This window comes from Micropterus salmoides, unplaced genomic scaffold (assembly GCF_014851395.1).
Source record: "Micropterus salmoides isolate LMB-PRFRI ecotype aquatic unplaced genomic scaffold, ASM1485139v1 Ms_hic_scaffold_1, whole genome shotgun sequence".
NCBI lineage: Eukaryota > Metazoa > Chordata > Actinopteri > Centrarchiformes > Centrarchidae > Micropterus > Micropterus salmoides.
In genome coordinates, this window is record NW_024040040.1 from 41,088,527 (window position 1) to 41,107,104 (window position 18,578).

The following is an 18,578-nucleotide window of genomic DNA, read 5'->3' on the forward strand; positions in this document are numbered from 1 at the left end:
CAGTTTCTTCCTCTTCTGGTATTTGGGGATAGGCACGCACAACGGGAGACACTTGAGACATTGATTGTCTTGGCACAATGCAGGAGGAAGACAACTGGAAGGCCCAGTCTTTTTTTGTCTTCAAAGAACCGCACGAAGTTCTCTTTTTTTCTTTTCTTCAATGGACAGCGTTACCAAGTGGGCGTGGTTTTGTGGTCACGGACTAATCTATTGACATATGATTGGCTGTCAGCCGAACGGTCACTCTTCGGCCAACCAGTAACCTCGATCCTAACCTCTCGAAGCACCGCCCCTCGCAAACACTGCAACAAGTGCATAGTGATGCTCGCCAGCTCGAGCCTCCAAGAAAGACCTCTTTTAACTGGAATCATCAGCGAAATTATGAGCCGTTGAGCAACTTCGGCAGGTATCACATGAGTCACCATTTATTTTGTACACTTACTTGACTACCATCAGGTTTTGCCGGTCGACGAAAGCGAAATTACAAACCGCAGAGCTTGCGCAATTTAGAAGAACTTCATTAGTGAGACCGTGAGCTAGCTCAAGTGGCTAGCCCGGTGTGTTTCAAGAAAGTCAGCCAGGCGTTTGTCTCAATATGTTGCGGGGTAACTAGTTAGCAGGGGCGGCGCACTTGTCGTGGGTTTTGTACCCGACATGTTTTTGCGAGAGGACAAGGAGTGCGAGGCAGCAAGCTGTTGGACCTCAGAGAAACTCGGACCACTTCACTATGGCTAAACAACAAAACCAGCTGCTCTGTTGATGTCTAAGAAAAAACGTCAGGAGGACAACTTCGGCGACTATGAGCAGGGTGAGCACACGCTTTCTATTAACTGCCCACGGACTGCTAATTTAATTCACAACTAATACAAGTAAAAAGTGATGCAATAACGCTTTTAACTTATTCATATTCTTATTCATATTACAGTTGCAGTGATTTTCCCTCCTGTGTTCCTGGTTGAAATGGGTCCAGAGGGGGTTATTGTAGTGGTTGTTATAGTGATGTGGGAGATGCCAGGCCGTGCAGGGAGTTGGTGAAGGAGGGAGGAGGGAATGGGGGCACAAACTACAAAGAGCTTTATAACTAAAGAAAGTTAATTAATGCAGAAATAAATAAGCAGTTTGGCCCGGAGTTCTTTATGAGCTTAGAAAAGTACTAAGTATAATCCCCTTTCATAGTTCCTTCTTTTCAGATTCCACCTTTTTCTTAGCACTAACTTAGCTATACTTGTCACAGGAGTCACCAGGACAGTTGACTCAGTTAATGAACCTGTTTTCACGGCACCCCAGATGCACTTTTATACTAGAGCTAAACTGTGGTGTCTGGGTCATTCGTTGTTAATGGTCACAGTTCTCTGCTTTTAGAGAGGATAATAAAATAATTTTTTACAACAGGATTACACAACTACACTATCATTTTACATTAGGCTCCTTTCTTTTTCATACACACTTGTAATTCTGTCTCATGAGACGCACAATAAGAACGTTATGAACCTACGGTATTCTGCATTAGTTGTCTTATTCCTGCACTTCAGAAGTCACTTTAATAAGGTATTTTTTGTGACTCAGTCAAAAAGGACATTTGCCCTACGGAAATAAATACTGTTTGCTTTCCAAGCTCACAAACCAATGGGAATCGATGTTTAAGATTGTCTCAGATCCCCATAATATTAGTGGAATTGAGCTCTTAAAAAGCTTTCTGTTTTCATGGTTTTTGAATGTTGATGCAGCAGCCTTTTGGTTATTGTTGTGCCACTGTCAGGTTACACTGTTGACTGCTGACAACGAGGCTCAGTGCGGTTTTGTCCTCTTTAAGCCTTGTAAGTAGTGTGGTGTTAGATTTCTGTCGGTCTGTTTCTGTGACAGTCCACAGCAGATCAGGTGAGGAAGTTGCCAACTGTGTGAGAGTGGTGACACTCCCTGTTTTGGGCTGTACCTGTACTTCCCACGCTCTATAGAAAGGGGCGTGGCAGCTCCAAATCTTCGTCTTGTTTTCTTCTGCCAGATCAAAAAATGAGGAACTACGTCATGGCCAAATATGAGACTTTAAGCAGGAAACTGAACCAATGCATGTGTGCTCACCTGATTCAGATGGGACATGCTGTCTATTTCACAATTATGTGACCACAAAAGAGGTGACATATTTCATATGGATACTGTCGGTGGAATTTCATCTCTCTATTTTCACCTTTAAAATGTTTTGTGCACACAGACCAAGTCCTGGTGGGCTGTTTACAGGCTTTGGGTGTCACTCTCAGTCAGTGCTGAATAGCCTTGTTGTCTCCCTGATTAGGCTATCATGTGTAGATGAAACCAGTCCTGAACACAGACTGGTAAAGCTCCACTAATCAGATTATTACTGTGATGGAAGTGGAACTGGCCATAGACACACAAACATACACGCTCCCACTCCCACACACTGTTCCCACACAGCAGATTTCAGAGATTTCTCGCTGACACTTGTCATTTTTGCTTAGAAACCAGCTGTAAGATCAGCTGACAAGCATCAAAGCTAAAAAGATTTTAATATGGATTCAAATATTTAATACAGAATATTGTCAAGTGTTTCTTAATCTTGCTTATACAACCACAAACATTCACTCATTATATTAAGTACAGTGAACTTTTTCTCCAGTACTGAACATATGTTCAGCTTAGGTTTCACAGAACCCTAGTTACGCACACTGATTTAGCTAAGCAGCCAATCTGTTCTTTAAAACACTATGTGACGTTGTTTTAGGACATCCTAGAAGTAGGTCTTCCTCACAGCTTTCATTCATCAAGACAAATAGACGAGCAGTAAAGTGACCGCTTACAAAGGATTGGTGGTGTTGCTCCAGGGTGGTTGTGTCTGTCTCAGAGTTAAGCCAGAGCATGGAAAATGACAGAAAAGCTTACTTTCCCTTCATACTCCCTGTCTGGTCGTCTTTCAGTTTACTGCTCAGTTCATTTTGGCCTAACGAGTTTTATATTGGCCATTGGCCTCTGGCAGGACATACCTCTGCAGAGGTGAACTATGGGTAGGAGGTCATGCATTTACCACTCCTTACATAACAGCGTGGGTTTTCTAGCCAAACAGGAAGGGAGTCAATAATTTAAATGCCTTCCTCCCTGCTCAGCTCTGTGCACGCATGCGCATGAGTGCATGCGCGCGCACGTGAACACATGCACATGGACTTGGGCAGTGAACTATGAGAAAGGATGCTCTAACTAATTGTGCATGTGTTTTTAGAGTGCATTCTTTTAGCCCTTGTATACATGTTTATGTATCTGTGTACATGTTCATCCTCGTCTCTGGGAGTCTAATCTGAGGCTGGCTCCAGCTGGCTGCCATGTGTGGGGGGGGGACTCCTCCCTGAGCTCTTAATTAACTCTGGACCAGGGCCCCAGAGTGCTGCTCCCATCCACAGTTTAGCAGGAGGAAGACGCAGAGCAGCAGGGATCCTGATACGCAGGCAGAGCAAAGATGATAGAGGAAAGTTCAACCTAGTAAAAGTGATCTGAATTCACAGACAGTTGGGCGTGATATTAACAGATACGTGAGTACTACTTGTCTGGATGTTGCAGTATGAATAGCTGTAGAGATAGTAGATGCTGTTTTACATGTTTTATTTACGTAGTTCATTTTCAGAAGATGATAGATAGATTAAAATGTAAACTTTTGATGTTGACTTTTGAGATGAATGAAAGTGAAATGAAAGACGTTTTCATATATATATATATATATATATATATATATATTGTGGACAGTATAAAAATATAGTGCCTTAAGTACAGTTTATCTTTTTATATTTTATCTCTCAGGGTATAAAACCCTTTTCATATTAAAGGAAACAGCAGTTGTCAGTGTTGAATTTGTTTTGTAAAATTGGTAATTATGAATGACCAATAGACCAGCCATTTCAACAGTGTCGGCTAAACACATGAAAGCTAATGTCATTGAAATTGATGCGTTCAGTCTGGATTAAAAATCACCAGTTTAACAAAGCATAGTTAAAATATACAGAAACTAACTGTAGAGTTAGTTAGTTAGAATCTAGTTAGAATCTTCATATTGCATATAAGTAGTTTATGTTTTAAGCCTTTGTTGTCTTTTGGTGAAATACCATAGTCACCACCTGTGTCAGCTTGGTTCTGACTAACAGCCCTGCCAAGTATTAGCAGACACCAACTGGCCTGTGACAGTTGGCGCCAAGTGAGGGGAGAATGCCAAAGGTGTTGAAGGATAGCAGGAGTATTCAAAACAAAAACAAGCCACTGGAGAAATTCCTTTCTTATCTCTTATCTTTCTGCTCGGAAAATGGGATAATTGATCCCATCTATTTTTCTAGTTGCTGCTCTGTATGATTCTTCTGCGGCTGAGGAGGAGAAAGTACAAGAAGACAATTCAGCATAGCTTTGAAAGCAGCACATTGTTCAGGAGGGGTGTTTACTGTCTGTCAGCAGCGGTGCTTGGCAGCGGTGGCTCTGTGTTTACGTCAGTGTTCGGTGTGATGGAGCGAGCTGGTTGAAATGATGGCAGAATCCACTGAGAGTTTGACTGAGAAAGCCCATCTGCTGCCGAACATGCATGGGGACGGGAGGTATGGGAGCGTTCCAGGATCCCTGCAACTCCCTGCATGTGTACATAGCAGTCACTGGAAGCAACACTGCATCATAGCTTAAAGAAATGCCTTCTGTTCATGTTAGGACAGAGTGCTGCTGACAAAATCACAACATTTTCAGTTAAATCCCTGAATAATAATGACAATAGACAATAGTTTTCCTGCTAGAAATGTGAAACAGTCAGCAGAAATGTAAATATGGTAACACACAATTTCTATTTCTTTAGCATTTATAAGCAGTATATAAACAATTCATTAATGGGGTAATACACACTGTAATGTAGTTGTGTCTTTTTAAGTGTTTATTGATGATGTAGTTGTCAAAAAAGTTATAATTGTTAAAAATACTGTACATTATTTGAACACACTTATTTTAAACACATCGTCTTATATGTGCTCACAATTACATTATAGTGTGTTGTGACTAATGATTCACATGTTTGATTATTATTATGGTTATAAATGATATGTCGGGTGATATGTCGGGGGCTTAAAGTTAAGTGTTACCATTAATAAAATTATAATTCCTAAAATTGTTCAATTTAACAATAATTAAGACTTACAGAATATGAAAAGTAAGAATCTTTGTGTTATTATATTATCCTAATAACCAAAATCTGAGATGATGTCTGGTCTCACACCAAGATATTAACATGACAACCACATATCATCCTAGTCTGTTTAAATCGAGTCACATTCAGTGAACTATTCTGGAAAAGGCCTCTGTAAAACTAGCTCTCTTGATGCAGGGACTTTGTGAGGGAGAACTTGTGTGTAAACTTTCATGTAAATGCACAAAATGTTATCCAACGAAGGTTAAAGTCAAGGGCAACTGGACTTTAAATGTTGTTTTAGGGACACAATTTCTTTGTAGGTCCTCTTATGGTCAACATATTTTTAAAATATTTGTATGTCAGTTTCCAGGCTGTAGAGGGATGTGTGATTTTGTGGCCTTTTGAACACCAGTCCTGTTGAATCCAGTGTTAAAAGAGACCTGGAGAAAGTGGGACTTTTTGAAATAGCATTAGAAAACATTTTGACACAGTAGGAAAAGCACAGGTGTGTAAATAAAATGAATGATTGCTGAATTCCATAGCTGCTTCAATTTCAGGGTCCTGTTGTGGTGCATGCTGGCTCGCTGTCACACCTGTGCATTTCCTGCTATGACAAGACAACTGTGAAAAAGGCGTATTGGTAGGCATCTTATATAGACAAACAATGAAGTGACCTGTGTCACTGATTTGAAAACCACACAGCCCTCCTCCACACCATCACCTCATCATCTACGTAATCTGGAGAAGGCCTGGCAATTTATTGCATTAATCACAATGGATTAGCAAGTTTCATTGCTTAGTCACGCTCACAAAGCCCCACTTCAAAGGCTCAGCTGCATTAGCCACTGCCCTGAGTCACACACACACACTCACATAAAGCTGAACCTAGTACAACACCTCCCTAACATGGGCCTCAGCCATACTTGGACATTGAAATATAGCACCACAGACAAATGCATGTAGGTTTCTGTGTGAAAGATTTCTTACTCCTCTGGACCCTGTACAAACTGAGGGATATTTTTCTTTCTGCTAATTTGCGTCCCTCCCTTTATTTTCTCTGTTCCTCCTCCTCTTACAAACACAAAGGACACTGTCCTGTAAGTACACAATAGTTAATTCTCCCATCCCCTTTAGCATACTCTGTCCTTTTCATGCTAATTTTCTTTACAGCAATTCATTTTCCACAGCCTTCCCTGAAAAGATAATCGTGTAAAAAAAATAAAAAAAAATTTTTTTTTACTCAATTCATTTTTAAAAGCAAATGAACATCTCTTTCTAGCTATCTGAAGTTATGATCTGCTTTTATCTGCAAATTTAGTTTCTTCATAGCAACCTTTGAATAGGATCATTAATTCTTCAATAATGCAACATGCAAAGAGCTCTAAAATGAATCTCTGTTTGGTTTTGCAGGCAGAGCAGGACAGGGTCTTGTCCACCAGCGAAGACCCTCTCCCGTGCCTCCACAATTCTAAAGCTGACCCACTCATCCGAAGCCGACCCTTCAGTGATATATACCCACTCCATAGTCATGCTGACAGAAATGCAGTCCCATACCTGCTGTCTGGGTGTGGCGCCCAAGTACAGCCGATGACAGCGGACCCCGATGAGAACAGTTTGAATGGCATCAACTCCTCCTCCTGGTCCAACCCCGTTATAGGTCAACCTGATGGAAAGCCTTACCCGTCAAGGATTATGAAGCTTTTTTCTAACTCAAGGAAGGGCCCTGTCCCTGCTCATAGTCCGCCCACCGAATGTTCCACCTCAACCGGCAGCGGCAGCAACTGCGGCAGCGGGAGCGACAGCAACAGCGGCTCCCAGTCCTGGTCAGGACTTTCAGGACTGGGTGTTGTGGACTCTTTCAAAAAGCTGCGTTCCTCTGTGCTCCAGGGTATACAGAGTAGAGGGGCAGTTGCCCACGATGGAGAGCATGTCCCTTCATCAAATCAGGATGTTGCTAATGGCACAGTTGTGGCCACCATTGACCGTGGTCTAGATGATGCAACAAATTATTTAAAGTTTCCAGAAGGAGACAGTGTTTCTAACGTAAATTTTAATGGCCAAAATGTGGCTGTGATTAGCCAGTGCGGATCTGATATTGAGGACTACGATGATGAGGTAAATGATGAAGGAGATGGTCTCGCACGCAACACACGATTCTCAAGGAGTATCAGGAGAGCTTACGGAGCAGGGCGCATTTCTTTACTCGACGTGGAGAATGGGAGACTGGCAGGAAGAAGCACAAATGCAGCTACAGACAGTCAGAAAACAGATCAGACATCCAAGGCGACTGATCAAACGGAGAACATGAATGTGAACACAAATGTGAAGGTGCTGAGCAGACTGAGCAAGAGCGCAGAACACCTTCATATGTTTAAGGCACCTTTCAGGCGCAAAACCCCATCTCCAGGTCCTCCTTCGCCTCAGGAAGACCCCCGGAGGACCAGCATGTCAAACGGTACACAAACCATCCAGAGGACGGCCAGCGCCTCCTCAGTGGACTTCCAGGGCCACGCTAGCCGCAGGAAGAGCCCTGTGAAGACCAAGGTGCCGATGCTAAAGCTAGTAGGCAGCATGACTGACTTGACCGTCCGACGCAGGCAGAATCCCTCCCCCAGCCCCACCTCGCCATCTCTCATGTCTCCCCTGAGCCGTCTCCATGATGACTACTCCCGCCGCGTGCCTTGCCTAACAAGCGGTGAGCGACAACGCCGGCCCTCGCCCGTCAGAGCCCGGGTCATGTCTGTCGGACACACCCCTCTGGTTCACCCACAGCCTGAATACGATGTGGGCCCACAGCAGCACCAGGTTCTCATCAGCCCGGTTTCTGTGGAGCCCTCAGAGAGAACAGAGCAGACCACAGCTGGTATCTCTGCTCATTATATATCGGTGACAGCAGAATGCGAGTCATCTCCACTTAGCCAAAAAGAGCCATCACAACAACAAGAACAGACCGAGGTCAACATGCTGCCAAACAGGGTAAGGGAGTAACTTCATGTGTGTAACGATGACAGGGATCAGATGTGAAATAATTTGTCGTGGCACATACTGTGTGTTTGTTTTTATCTTAGTTTTGCTTTACCTGTGCTGCTGCCTACCAGCGTGCTGTTTCTTCTTCACAGGAGATGTAGACACTCTGACACAATGCAGGACGTGTGCAAAACAATAACGATGACATCAAGCTAGGTTATGCAAGTGTTATCAAGAGTCTGTCCGATTACTGCTTGCAGATGGAGAAAATGTACTGTAAAATGTTTCAAACCATCACTCATTAGTAGAACCTTTTTTAGTTAGATATGGGGGATTGGAAATCATTAGATTGCAGGCTTCCTTTAAAGTTTCAAAGAGGAAGGAAGCACCGAAAGGACTTTCAGAGGAAAGATTTAAGTCTTCATTATAATCTAGAACTGCTTCATCAATGTATGCCAATCTTCCAGTTGAATGGCATTGACCCTTGTCTTAGGAAATGAAGCCTCACTCGTCTAAGAAGTGATTTTATCAAGTGATCTTTGAATCCGGCATGATTCTAAACCACTGAGATATGTGCTAATGTCAATGTGATACTAAAAAAAAAAAGGATCTGTGTGTGTGTGTGTGTCCAAAGTCCCCTTTGGTGTCAAATAGATATGCCATAGGCGTAACCATTCTTCACTGTCCTTTTCCTGTCAGTTGTGTTTGATATACTGACTTCTGCTGTTGCAAGGTCACATGCTGAAGCCAGCTGTTCTGTGCTACCAGGCACACTGAAGGAGCAGACAGAGTTAATGATTAGGCTTTGTTTATGATTAGTGGCACTTGCGCAAATAAGCTCCACAGTCCTGTTGCTGTGGGAGGGTAGGCAGCTATGAGTGAATACGGCCCCCTTCCCTTTAGCTGGAGCAAAGTGGATCAAAGTCCAGCACCACGGGCACCGGGCCTGAGACAGCTAGCAGCACCACTAGTTAGTCAGGACCATAAGCACACTGTTACAGTGAAATGTGTTTTTGTCGAAGAGTAGGAGTTTGCCTTTGAAGATGAACAGGGAAAATCTGATTTGTTTACTTTAGAAATCAAGTGACCTCAGAAACTGGCCTCAGAAACAGTTTGAGGGACTTGGCCTTGGGGACACAGGCCAATCTGTGTTTGTGTTTGCTTCACAATGGTGCTAGTCCACTGCGTGCCTTTCCAGTGTATATGCTGGGGACCGGACCCAGATCGAGAAAACCAAGAGGTGAGGTTTGATATCGCTGCCCGACTAACAGACTTAGAACAACAATTTCCCAATGAGTAACCATTACCCAATATTTGAGTTTTGAGTGTACCATACCTGCTGACATACACACAGTATGATAACATTTAAGTGTGGAATATTTGTGCAGTTTCTGTGAACTTGATAAGCTAAGAAGTTTGATGTGTTCAATGTGTGGAGAAATTCACTGTGTGACTACTTTCACATGATAATAAAGTTTCCCACGAGAATAAAAGATAAACTTTGTGGAAATAGGTCACACTGATTCTTGTGGTTCCGCCTTGAGATTTAACCAAGACTGTTGCTTCTAGCTGGGGTTTTTATGACTTGCAGTGCCAATTTGCTCTGTTTCTGATTAACAGATGTTCTTCCCAGCAGACGATGTTCTGCATCTTTGTACGCTGCAGGTCATTGAACAGGGGAAAGTCAATATCATTGTCCTTACTGAGTTTTGAACTTTTTCTTCTGATCTCTAGGAGACATCAGACCAACAAGAAGCATTTCTCCAAACAGAGGATGTCTCTCCAGCAACCAGCAGTACCCCTCCTATCTCTTCAACATGCCTCCCGGAGTCACCCACATCGCCCCCCGATGCAGCCCCAGCTTCCACAGAAATATCCTCCGTCAAGCCCAGACGAAGGGGTGGGCGCTCGAGACCTCGGCCCATCTCTGACTATGGGCAGCTTGTTTCCAGGAAGATCTCCATTCCCGAGGAAGGAGCAGTACTTCATGCTGAAGAAAGGACAGCAAATACATCATTGCTTAAAGACTATAGTGGTAATAACCCGTGTGAGAATGGAGAGAGCCCTGAGATCTGCACCATGAACGGAGACGTTCAGGGTAATAGGCAGCGGCCAGTCTCAGTGATAGGAGTTGTGGATCTGTTCCCTCCTGACGCCGAGGAGAAGGACGACCGCCTTCCTTCTGTAAGCCTTTACCGTTTTAACCTACTAGAAGCAAACACAGTTTTTGGAAAAAGTTAAAAGGCTAGTTGAATTCTACTTTACATAAACTGTACATATGGTCTTATACTCTGTAGTATCAAATGAAGGCTAATCTAATTAATTTAATTAAATAATTTAATTAACCCAACTTGTTGTTTCCGATGTACTGTATATCCTACACATGTTGGGTAAGAAAACAATATTTTCCCTGCCAATGCTAGCCATGTGAGTGGTGGTTTATACACAGTTTTTGTTTTACAGATTTTTACAGAAACATACCTAGATATTTTGAAGGTACAATGTGTAATTCCTGCCCACATGCTCCAAACCAATAGGAGGCAGCTTTTCCCACTCCTCCTCAGTCAGGCTACTTTAATCAATTCTGCTCTTCTCTAATCACATGTAGAGCTTATCTCTATTATAACCTCATAAATGATGTCCTCTTGGATAAGCAGGCGTCGCTTCTTCTGCAACAATGAAGTCAAAATGACCGTAGCCTTGTGCAATGATCAGCAGCGAGGGGTTTCTCTCCTGCCTGCGTGTGTCTGACGTCTCTGTCACTCTGTTTAAACATGACTGACAAATATGTAGAATAAGTACGTAGTTTACTAAACACAATAACAAACAGCAGTGATACTCTTTCTAATAATTATAGTGGATGGGCAGATTTTGATGTTTTATTGTGTTTGTGGGGGGAGGTGCTCAGGAGAACAGCGTTGATAGAGACAGAGAAATCAAGGATCATTTATCAGAAACAAATAATTGATATCATATATTTATTTTTTATTCTCATAAGATTATCAGTTTGTTTTCTTGCCAGATTCGTTCGCTCTGCCTGAATAGCCCAGTTGGTTAACATGAGCACCGAAAAGAAGCAGACAGTGCTTCCTGTGTGTCCCTTGACAACGACGATTTCATATTCTGTTGATCGTGTTGGTTTATTTTCTGAATGTTTTACACTAAAACTCTGGCCAAATCTTACAGATTGTAAATTTTTAAAGGGAGCCGATCAGTTTAAATGGATTTTCACTCAGCTTTTACTTCTCACTCACTCAGTTTGTGTTTCCTGCTGCAAAAAACATGCTGATCACTTATCAGGTTATAGAAAGCAAGAGAGGAAATGAGGAAAATGGGGAATGATGCAAAGCAGCCTCTGATTATGCACAAGTGTTCCTCTAAGAAAGTAAAACACAAAATGTACAAAGTATTTTTATTGCAAGTGGTTTAAAAAAATCCTTTCAATGTTTTTAAATGAAATACGGATACTTTCTGTAGTAAGTATTTTAAACTGAACAAAAAGACAAGGTGTCTGGGCATCCCCGTTGTGCAGGATTAAATATGCCTCACTTTCTACTGTCTGTAATAACTAAAATACCAAACAAATATTTGAAAGCATTGAATCATCTGGTAAGGGTTGAAAACCAGAGAAAGCAAGCTCTTCTTAAATCCCAGGATGTTTCTTCTTGTCCTCTCTGCAGGCCCTGTCGCGGCCGCCCATTCCCTCCCACCAGGTGCCCCCTTACAGAGCAGTGTCGGCCAGGTTTCGTCCCTCAGCCCTCTCTCAGAGCACCCCCATCGGACTGGACCGTGTTGGACGGCGTAGGCTCCACAGAGTGCTGAGTGGTGAGAACTGGGGTTGTTGTTGATCAGATATTTCAGTCTGTGGGAAAGCTATGAATGTCAATAAGCATGTTGGTGTGGAGCCAGGTGTGGGTGTGCCAGCATCTGGGGTTTGTTTTCTGGATTGTTTAAATCTTGTCATGATGTTTTCAGCTCCATACAGTTTTTTTTTTAAACCTCTGTATATGTGTTGCAGATGGTGTGTCTGAGTGCGCGGTGACACTTGATGACAGCGTGAGTGAGGAGGAGGAGGAGGAGGGCAGCTTCGATGAGCTCACTGACGTCAATCCCTACCTCCAACCAGGGGTGGAGATTTCCATGCTCAACGAGGTGAGGAGGGAAAGTTGTCTTGTAGCAACACTCGTGAACATCTTCCCCAAGAATGTGTCTGGAATTTATGATGCAACGTTTACTTCTTGCATACACGCCTCGTGAACAGCCATGTGAAGATATTTTTGGTGTGTGTGTTTTAAGATGTTTGGCTGCAGTTCAGCAGAACAGACAACCACTGCAGTGTCTACAAGACAAGACGTAATCTTACATGTTAGACATGGGTTTAGCCTGCATGTAATTATTACTTTATTTGTGCTTCTCAGTGGATAAGCTCTGGCCACACTGTGTATGCTGAGGCTCTCTGGGACCATGTGACCATGGAGGAGCAGGAGCTGGCCTTCAAAGCGGGAGATGTCATCCGTGTCCTGGATGCCTCACATAAGGACTGGTGGTGGGGCAGGGGGGCTGACAGGGAGGCCTGGTTCCCTTCCAGCTTTGTGAGGGTAAGTGGACTTTGTGACCTATGTGCCTGAAGCATGTTTGCTCTCCAGCAGCACAGAAAAGACCTGGACACTGGCTTAGCTCCAAACAAACCTCACCGCCCTCTTTAACACTGTGTGTGTAGAAGGGTTCAAACCTCCGCTGGTTTCTGTGGTGACCAGAGCTGATTGACAGTTGAATCTTAATTAGGCAGGCTATGGTAACCATGGTGAAGTTAGTTGATTGGCAGATGGGCATCTGCTGTGTAATTGCTTGTAGCTGAATCAAACAGGAGCAGTTTATACTTGCACACAGTGTTGCCATAGTCACGTGTAGTAGATCTGAGTCTTTTGTAGTTTTAGCAATTGTTCCCCCTTTTGTAATTATGTTCAATTCGCGTATGAGCTGGAAATTTAATTTAAATCACAAATATGCTATGAGCCACATTTGTCTTTGATAATGTGGTGAATAAAAAAATAATAGGGCTCAATATGTTTTTGAAAACCTGAAGTAAGTTTTTAGCAGAGAGACTCATGATTTGAATGATGCTCCGGAAGTCACCATTGCATGTGTGCGGTGGATGTGTTTCAGGTGCGAGTGAACCAGGAGGACTCGAGCACAGAGAGTGTGGAGAGTGTAGCCGACCAGGAAGATCCAGCTCCCAGGGACACGCACATTGCTCAGCACAAGGAGCAGATGAGGACCAATGTGGTTCAGGAAATCATGAATACTGAACGTATCTACATCAAGCACCTAAAAGACATCTGTGAGGTACGCATCAACATTTAAGCGTAGAGCTGCTCCTATTTGTCTATTATTTCATTGTAAGCAGTCCTACATTCTAATAAGTCTTTTGTATTTAAATATTTAGAATAAGAAAAATTGGTTTTTCAAAAATTACTTAACCGTCTAGCACCTCCTGTTGACCAGTATTTGAACTATTCATACCTTCTGTCATTGTTGTCAGCATACTTGTTTTGTGTAACTTTCAGGGTTACATCCGTCAGTGCCATAAACACCCGGACATGTTTACTGAGCTGCAATTGAAGACCATCTTCAGCAACATAGAGGACATCTACAGGTTTCAGAGGCAGTTTCTCAGAGACCTGGAGAAGAAGTACAACAAAGACCAACCGCATCTCAGTGAAATAGGCTCTTGTTTTCTCCTGCAGGTAGTGGCCACACAAAACCTTCCTAAATCACAGCGTGTATTTACCTGATTCAGTAGCTCTAAATAATAGTTTTATTTTTCTTTTTTTCCCAAGGGAGACGGCTTCTCTATCTACTCGGACTACTGCAACACTCATCCAGCAGCTTGTGCTGAGTTGCAGCGCCTCATGAAGTTGGGCAAATATAAGCATTTCTTTGAGGCCTGCCGGCTGCTCCAGCAGATGATCGACATTTCCATTGCCGGTTTCTTGCTCACACCCGTCCAGAAGATCTGTAAATACCCCCTTCAGCTGGGAGAACTGCTTAAGTTCACCCCTAAAGACCACAGGTACTCCTCAGGAAATCTAACTTCTCTACTTACACTACTCTTTCACTATTTTGCGCTAGTAGTATGTTTTTAACATCTTTAAATCGCTACTCTGGTGCAGGCATGCAAAGACAACACCTTTTACTTCTCTCCAGCCTACACAACTATTACTTTCAACCGCTCAGATATTTATTAGTATACAATAAATGGGTCATAAGCCGTCTACTATACCCAGTGATGCTTGTTGCTATGCAGTGTTGGGCAGTAGTGTCACGACAAGTAGCATCGTTACTAGTTTAACTACATTTCTCAGTAGCTTGGTGGTAGCTTTTCAGTAGCGAAGCTCTTTTATTGACAGAGTAGCGTGGTAGCGTCCACACACGCTACATTTTCCCAAGCATTTCTGAAGCTCAAGTCTGAAATACAACTACTAAGGATCAGTAAGTGATGCCCCCGCCACACACAGACCTGTATGTGTAGCCGGCAGAAGTACTTCTTTTTCCTTGGGCTGATGTCTGCAACTTTGCTGCAGGGGAATGAAGACACACGTTATTGAGTTTACATTTTATTGTGATACTTATTGTAATTGTGAGAAGGATCAGGGTCCAGCTCCAGCCTGGACACCTCTTCCTCTAGTGAGGAAGAAACTTTGATATGTAGTGTCAGAAACTTGTTTCAAACAATAATAATGTAGTAATTTTACAGTAACTTTATCCAAGCAACAATAGTTTTTCTCAGTTTGTTGCATGAGGAAATAAAGTTTGCTGCAATGATGTGGCAGTAAGTAGGGGAGTTTGTGTGTGTGTGTGTGTGTGTGTGTGTGGTGTTGTGTGTATATTTATATACACAGAGTAAAATGTAAAAAAATTCAAAGTAGTTTAGATGTAGTAAACTGCTTTTGCCATTTTGCTGTAGCTTAGCTTGCTACATTTCACTGGGGGGTAGCTTCTGTGTAGTGAAGCTTCAGTTAATGTAGAGTAACTAGTAGCTTAGCATTAACATTCCCAAGTAGCTTGCCCAACACTGTTTCTATGGATACATTCAACTCTACAACATCCGCATCTCATGCCTGATGATCACATAATGAAGATATCTTCACTCGCTGAAGCTGTTGCCTCTGTAGCATTACTTTTATGTTGGCTGTGCAATGAAAGCTGTAAGCAAGACTCTACAATGATACTTATGGTATGTATATAGCATAGCATCAGCTAGCATTAACTAGTTCAGTAACCATCAATGGTCCATTCATTCATCAGCTCACCTGGATTTAAGTGACCTGCATAGTGCTCAGAAAAATTTCATCTTAAGTAAAGATTTAATGGTGGTCCACACACTGGTTTGATTTACTTACCTTTCCATGATTAAGATTGAAGCAATGTGTTACTATAAATGGAAATGTCCTTTCTATCAAATTTATGTGTAAGGTGGACCCTTTGCTCATTGTTCCTTTACTGATTTATTGCAGTGACTACAGCGGAGTGAGCAAAGCGTATGACGCTATGAAGAATGTGGCCAGTCTGATAAACGAGAGGAAGAGACGGCTAGAGAGTGTCGACACCATTGCTCACTGGCAGGTGGCCATTCTGCACTGGGAGGTGATGACTAATCAATATTATAATTTTTACTTTGTTTGTTAATTAAATGTAGCCAATATGTTTTGCCAACGTTATGTAAAGAATATTAAATACACTATATGCACAAAAGTATTGGGAAACACCGCTTAATCATTGAATTGAAGTGTTTCATTCAGTCCCATTGACACAGGTGTATAAAATCAAGCACCTAGCCATGCAGTCTGCCTTTACAGACATTTGTGAAAGAATGGGTCGTTCTCAAGAGCTCCCTGAATTCGATCGTGGTACTGTAATAGCATGCCACCATTGCAACAAGTCAGTTTGTGAAATTTCTTCCCTCCTAGATATTCCACAAATCAACTGTAAGTGGTATTATTACAAAGTGGAAGCGTTTAGAAACCACAGCAACTCAGCCATGAAGTGGTTGACCACGTAAAGTTACCAACACCAGTGTTGTGGTGCGTAGTGCGTAAAAGTCACAAACGCTCTGCGGACTCAATAACTGCATAGTTCCAAACCTCCTCTGGCTTTAACATCAGCACAAAAACTTTGCGCCCGGGAGCTTCACGGCATGGGTTTCCATGGCTGAGCAGCTGCATGCAAGCCTTACATCACCAAGCACGATGGCAAGCTTCAGATGGAGTGGTGAAAATCGCATCGTCACTGGACTCTGGAGAAGTGGACCAGTCTGGGTTTGGTGAATATGAGGAGAACATTACCTGCCTTACTGCGTTGTGCCAACTTTGCAAGTGTGCAGGAGGTGGAATAATGCTATGAGGTTGTTTTTCTGGGGTTGGCCTAAACCCCTTAGTTACGCTGAAGGGAAGTGTTAATGCCTCAGCTTACCAAGACTTTTTAGAAAATTCTAAGCTTCCGGCTTTGTGGGAACAGTTTGGGGAAGGCCCTTTTCTGTTCCAGCGTGACTTTGCACAAACCAAGGGCCATAAAGTCGTGGTTAGATGAGTTTGGTGTGGAAGAACTTGACTGGCCCACACAGAGCCCTGACCTCAACCCTATCTAACACCTTTGGAGAAGAACTGGAACGATGATTGCAAGCCAGGCCCAACATCAGTGTCTGACCTCACAAATGCTCTTCTGAATGAACGGGCAAAAATTCCCACAGACAAACTCCAAAATCTTGTAGAAAGCCTTTATAGTAGAGTGGGAGCTGTTGTAGCTGCAAAGGGGGGATCAACTTAATATAAATGCCTCTGGATTTAGAATAGGATGTCAGAAAAGCTCCTCTATGTGTAATATGGAGGTGTGTCCCAATACTTTTCTGCGTATAGTGTATATCATGTATTTAATGTATGTAAACATGTTGCAGGGAACTGACGTGCTAGAGCGCAGCTCAGAGCTGATCCACTCTGGTGAGCTGACTCGAGTCGTCCGACAAGGGAAAATGCAACAGCGCAGCTTCTTTCTGTTTGACCACCAATTGGTCTTCTGTAAAAAAGACGTCCTGCGCAGAGACCTGCTTCACTACCGTGGACGGCTGGATATGGACCAGACTGAAGTGGTAGACACACCCGATGGACGGGACCTAGACCTGGGCCTGACCCTGAGGAATGCTCTGCGCCTCCGCAACTCTACCACTCTGGAGTTTATGTGTGTGTTGTGCTGCAGGAAGACCCAGGACAAGCAGAGGTGGTTACAGGCCTTTGCCAAGGAGAGATACAGAGTCAAGGAAGACCAAGAGATGGGTGAGTCGTGCTGAATTCCTTGCATTCATGATGCAAATCAGCTGTTGTGGGTAGATGTCAAGGAAAAGGTGAACAGGGTAAAATTATTGTTGGAAGTTGGGGGTGGTCAGAAATATTTTGAGCTGAAGGTGTATTTGTGTGTGTTTCTTGGCAGGAATGGAGATCAGTGAAGAGCAAAGAAAACAGGCCATTGTTAATGCCAGAAGAGCCAAACAGGGGAAGAACAAAAGTAAGGAAGTATTTTTCTTGTCGTTCATGCTGTTTAGTCACTCTTCATTTCACTTGTATCTAATTATATTTATTTTTTGTAATTTGTTTTTCGCTTTTGTTTTGCCTGTTCACCATTTAGCCATTGGGTACTCTGGTTCTGTCCCACCACACCACCAAAACCTGCACCCACTTCACCAGCGTCACATCACCATTCCAACCAGCGTGCCTCAGCAGCAGGTCTTTTCACTGGCCGAGCCCCCAAAACGAAAGCCTTACCACTTGTTGTACAACATCACCCGCAACGCCTTTTTCAGGAAATGAGGCTTTGCTCCTTCATCTTTTTCTCTCCCTGTGCATGTTCAGAGCACACACCAAACTGTCCTGAAGACTCAATTTTTTCCCTGTATTTTTCTGCCTGTGAATGTTCTGTCAAGTTCTGTTTTTGTGCCTCGTGTCTTTCTCAATGTGTCTGTTTCTGTTGCCTGTTGAAGTTCAGTGCCTACAATTTGGAAGGAAGGGGCATGACTAAAGTGTTAAAAAACTGACTCCATTTTGTTGGTGTGTTAAAGATGCTGCTCACTCAAGACTCCCACCCTGTCTTATTAGTTCCACCTGAAAGATGTTTTAATGTGAATTATGACAACAATGTATATTCCGCTTTATACGTTGACATACATGGTTTTAGTTTATTTCACAAAGGCTGGACCCTTTTTATTTTCTTTTTTTTTTTTTTTGTGTGTTGAGGTCTGTCAACTCTGAGCTTAAAACAGCCAGAGGATAAATTAACTGACACATTCACCTTCCTTGTTAACACTGTAAATAAAACTCTTGTACAAACATGTCTAACAAGAATGTTGTCACTTTAAAATAATTGTTTGCTTATGCAGCTAAGCAAATACTGTAGACCTTGTGGCTGT

At 42.8% G+C, this 18,578-nt stretch overlaps 1 protein-coding gene across 5 annotated transcripts; it reads left to right on the forward strand.

The window, feature by feature from the left end:
• Window positions 1-298: 298 nt before the first annotated feature.
• Window positions 299-18,500, forward strand: spata13 (spermatogenesis associated 13). 5 transcript variants are annotated; one of them, XM_038727928.1, is made up of 14 exons: window positions 300-808; window positions 5,713-5,795; window positions 6,566-8,131; window positions 9,857-10,306; window positions 11,803-11,947; window positions 12,141-12,274; window positions 12,541-12,720; window positions 13,289-13,468; window positions 13,690-13,869; window positions 13,963-14,195; window positions 15,640-15,769; window positions 17,076-17,451; window positions 17,606-17,680; window positions 17,801-18,500. In XM_038727928.1, exons 3-14 carry the CDS (start codon window positions 6,743-6,745, stop codon window positions 17,980-17,982), a joined length of 3,654 nt encoding a protein of 1,217 aa, XP_038583856.1. In that variant the 5' UTR covers window positions 300-808; window positions 5,713-5,795; window positions 6,566-6,742; the 3' UTR covers window positions 17,983-18,500. The 5 variants fall into 5 exon arrangements, with proteins under 5 accessions (XP_038583848.1, XP_038583856.1, XP_038583863.1 ...); XM_038727920.1 differs by lacking the exon at window positions 5,713-5,795 and having other exon boundaries at window positions 299-808; XM_038727935.1 differs by lacking the exons at window positions 300-808; window positions 5,713-5,795 and adding an exon at window positions 3,515-3,536.
• The last annotated feature ends 78 nt before the right edge of the window (window positions 18,501-18,578 follow it).